Source organism: Cucurbita maxima, unplaced genomic scaffold, assembly GCF_002738345.1.
Source record: "Cucurbita maxima cultivar Rimu unplaced genomic scaffold, Cmax_1.0 Cma_Scf00017, whole genome shotgun sequence".
Lineage (NCBI taxonomy): Eukaryota > Viridiplantae > Streptophyta > Magnoliopsida > Cucurbitales > Cucurbitaceae > Cucurbita > Cucurbita maxima.
The window spans coordinates 3603543-3606658 of record NW_019272033.1 but is presented as its reverse complement, the minus strand read 5'-3'; the positions used below and the strand labels follow the sequence as shown (position 1 = coordinate 3606658).

General features: G+C 45.6%; 1 protein-coding gene across 3 annotated transcripts in view; it reads left to right on the top strand.

Annotated features, from left to right (window-relative positions):
* The window catches only part of LOC111491964 (mitogen-activated protein kinase homolog NTF3-like), a 4207-nt gene extending 1862 nt beyond the window's left edge, over positions 1-2345 (top strand). For all 3 annotated transcript variants that reach the window (XM_023141073.1, XM_023141072.1, XM_023141071.1), the window contains one exon: positions 1277-2345. In XM_023141073.1, coding sequence (XP_022996841.1) covers positions 1277-2014 — 738 coding nt within the window. In that variant the 3' untranslated portion in view covers positions 2015-2345. The remainder of the gene's footprint in view (positions 1-1276) is intronic.
* The last annotated feature ends 771 nt before the right edge of the window (positions 2346-3116 follow it).

Genomic DNA, 3116 nt, shown 5'->3' with positions numbered 1-3116 from the left:
GGGGGGGGGGGGGGGGGGGGGGGGGGGGGGGGGGGGGGGGGGGGGGGGGGGGGGGGGGGGGGGGGGGGGGGGGGGGGGGGGGGGGGGGGGGGGGGGGGGGGGGGGGGGGGGGGGGGGGGGGGGGGGGGGGGGGGGGGGGGGGGGGGAGGGTGGATTGTGAGATTCTACATTGGTTGGAGGGGAACGAAGCATGCTTTATAAGGGTGTGGAAGTCTCGTTGTTACAAATGGAATCATAGCTAGGCATTGGGCGGTGTGCCAACGAGAACGTTGGGCACCGAAAGGGGGTGGATTGTGAGATCTCATATCGATTGGAGAGGAGAACGAAGCATTCTTTATAAGGGTGTGGAAACCTCGTTACAAATGGTATCATAGCTAGGCACTGAGTGGTGTGCCAGCGAGAACACTGAGTTACCGAAGGGGGGTGGATTGTAAGATCCCACATCGGTTGGAGAGGGGAACAAAGCATTCTTTATAAGGGTATGGAAACCTCGTTGTTACAAATGGAATCATAGCTAGGCAATGGGCGGTGTGCCAACGAGGATGCTGGCCCCGAATGGGGGTGGATTGTGAGATCCCACATCGGTTAGAGAGGAGAATGAAGCATTCTTTATAAGGGTGCAGAAACCTCGTTGTTACAAATGGAATCAGAGCTAGGCACTGGGCGGTGTGCGAACGAGGATGCTGGCCCCAAAGGGGATGGATTGAAAGATCCCACATCGGTTGGAGAGAGGAACAAAGCTTCTTTATCCATATGAAAACCGCTCCCTGGTAGATGTGTTTTAAAATTGTGAAGCTGACGGCGATATGTAACGGGCCGAAATGGACAATATCTACTAGCGGTGAGCTTAGGCTGTTACACTAAAGCGCCTTCTTGAGACTAGATTTATTAAGATTTGTTCGTATCATCGTTATATCCCAACCCATCCTAGCAAATAGAGATTTTTATTGCATTTGTATGGAGCCCGTTTGACCGGTTGAAAATTGTCGATTAGTATCTCAGCTTAAAACGTTTTAATTACATGAATTTCGTTTCCGTTTAGTTCCTTCGATGTGTGACATGCTTATTAGATTAATCTTGGTTAAGTTTCATGATGCTACTATCAATTCAATTGAATAATACACATGCTACACCAACATTCTATTGATTGTATCAACGACTGGAACTAAATAAAAGTGTAATTCGTGTTCTTGCTGCGTATTTCCTCGAACGTGCTTCAATAGGCATGATGCCGAATTTGTGTAACGTTTGAACTTATTCAAATTTCTTGATGCAGTTGCTCCGAGGACTAAAGTATCTGCATTCTGCGAACATCCTACACCGGGACTTGAAGCCGGGGAACCTCCTTGTCAACGCAAATTGTGACCTTAAGATATGCGATTTCGGGTTAGCACGAACGAGCAATGGGAAGAACCAGTTTATGACAGAGTATGTAGTAACTCGATGGTATCGAGCCCCCGAACTGCTGCTCTGCTGTGAGAACTACGGGACATCGATCGATGTGTGGTCTGTAGGATGCATCTTTGCCGAGCTTCTCGGTAGGAAACCTATCTTCCCCGGTACGGAATGTTTGAATCAACTCAAATTGATAATTAACATATTGGGTAGCCAAAGAGAGGAAGATCTTGAGTTCATAGACAATCAAAAGGCAAGAAGGTATATAAAATCCCTCCCATACTCTCCAGGGGCTCCTCTGTACCATCTTTATCCGAACGCTCATCCTCTTGCAATCGATCTGCTACAAAAGATGCTCGTTTTCGACCCATCGAAGAGGATTAGTGTAACCGAAGCATTGCAACATCCTTTCATGTCGCCACTGTATGATCCAAACATCAATCCTCCAGCTCAGGTCCCGATCGATCTCAACATAGACGAGGAGCTAGGTGAAGAAATGATACGAGAGATGATGTGGAAAGAAATGCTTCATTACCATCCTGAAGATCTGGAAAAACATGCCGAAATAACATGTTTTCATCCCGAACCTACTTCGAGTAGTACTGCGGTGTATTCTTGACCAAATCTCGTTTTGATCCAGTTTCGAGGCCTTGGAACGTGGTGATGGCTGTCCCATTTCGTTCATGTATCAAATAGCTCGGTAAGTATCTAGTAACTTTCTTCTGCTGACCTGCCTTCGTTCCCTAGGGAAAATGATGGTCCTGTAATAATTAATAATCTAGAAACAAGCATGCATCCGAGGTTTTTCTGTTACAGCATGTCTGTCTGTCTGGTATACAAGAACCTTGTTTGGTTGGTCTTGTTTGTGCCTGTAACTAGGTATGCTGGTTTGGATTATGGAACATGTTTCTGTCTGTGAATTAGAATGTTTCTTAGACGTTTTGATTGTTGATCTATGCTCATATATTGATCGTTATTATGATTTTGATTTTTACATATAGATACAATGACTTTAAGTTTATGAATTAACGTGCTAGTGAGCGTGTATTTAAGCCACAAAAGTTGTCCGAGGCAAGTATTAAGTGATTCGAACAATCGAGCTCCTTTGTAGCTGTTGATGGACATTGTTTTGGTCCGAAACTATGGATGGCTGTACTGACGTTCGGCTTTCCTCAACCATGCTGAACTCAGTGGCTGTGTTCGGGATGCCATTGGAAGAGGAGGAAAAAAGGAAGAGTTAGATTATTGTAGTCTTGACATAGTGGTCGCACGCAACCTCTCAAAAAGGCGTATGTTAGGGAGAGGTTTCTATACCCTTATAATGAATGTTTCGTTCTACTCTCCAATCGATGTGAGATCTCTCAATCCACCCCTCTTGGAAGCCAGCAAGACTCTAATGTGGGGTCTCTCAATCCACTCATTTTGGGGCCTAGCGTCCTCGTTGACACGCCGCCTACTGTCTAGCTCTGATATCACCTACAATAGCTCGAGGTCATCGCTAGCAGATATTGTCCACTTTGAGCCGTTACGTATCGTTATCCAGCCTCATGGTTTTAAAACACGTCTATTAGAGAGAAATTTCTACACCCTTATAAAAAAATATTTATTTCCCTTCTTCAACGATGTAAGATCTCTCATATGCATATAGTAACGATCTTATTCTCAAGGGTAAAAGTAGGGCCAATAAACTATGTTGAACGTTACGATTTGTCGTAGGTAGT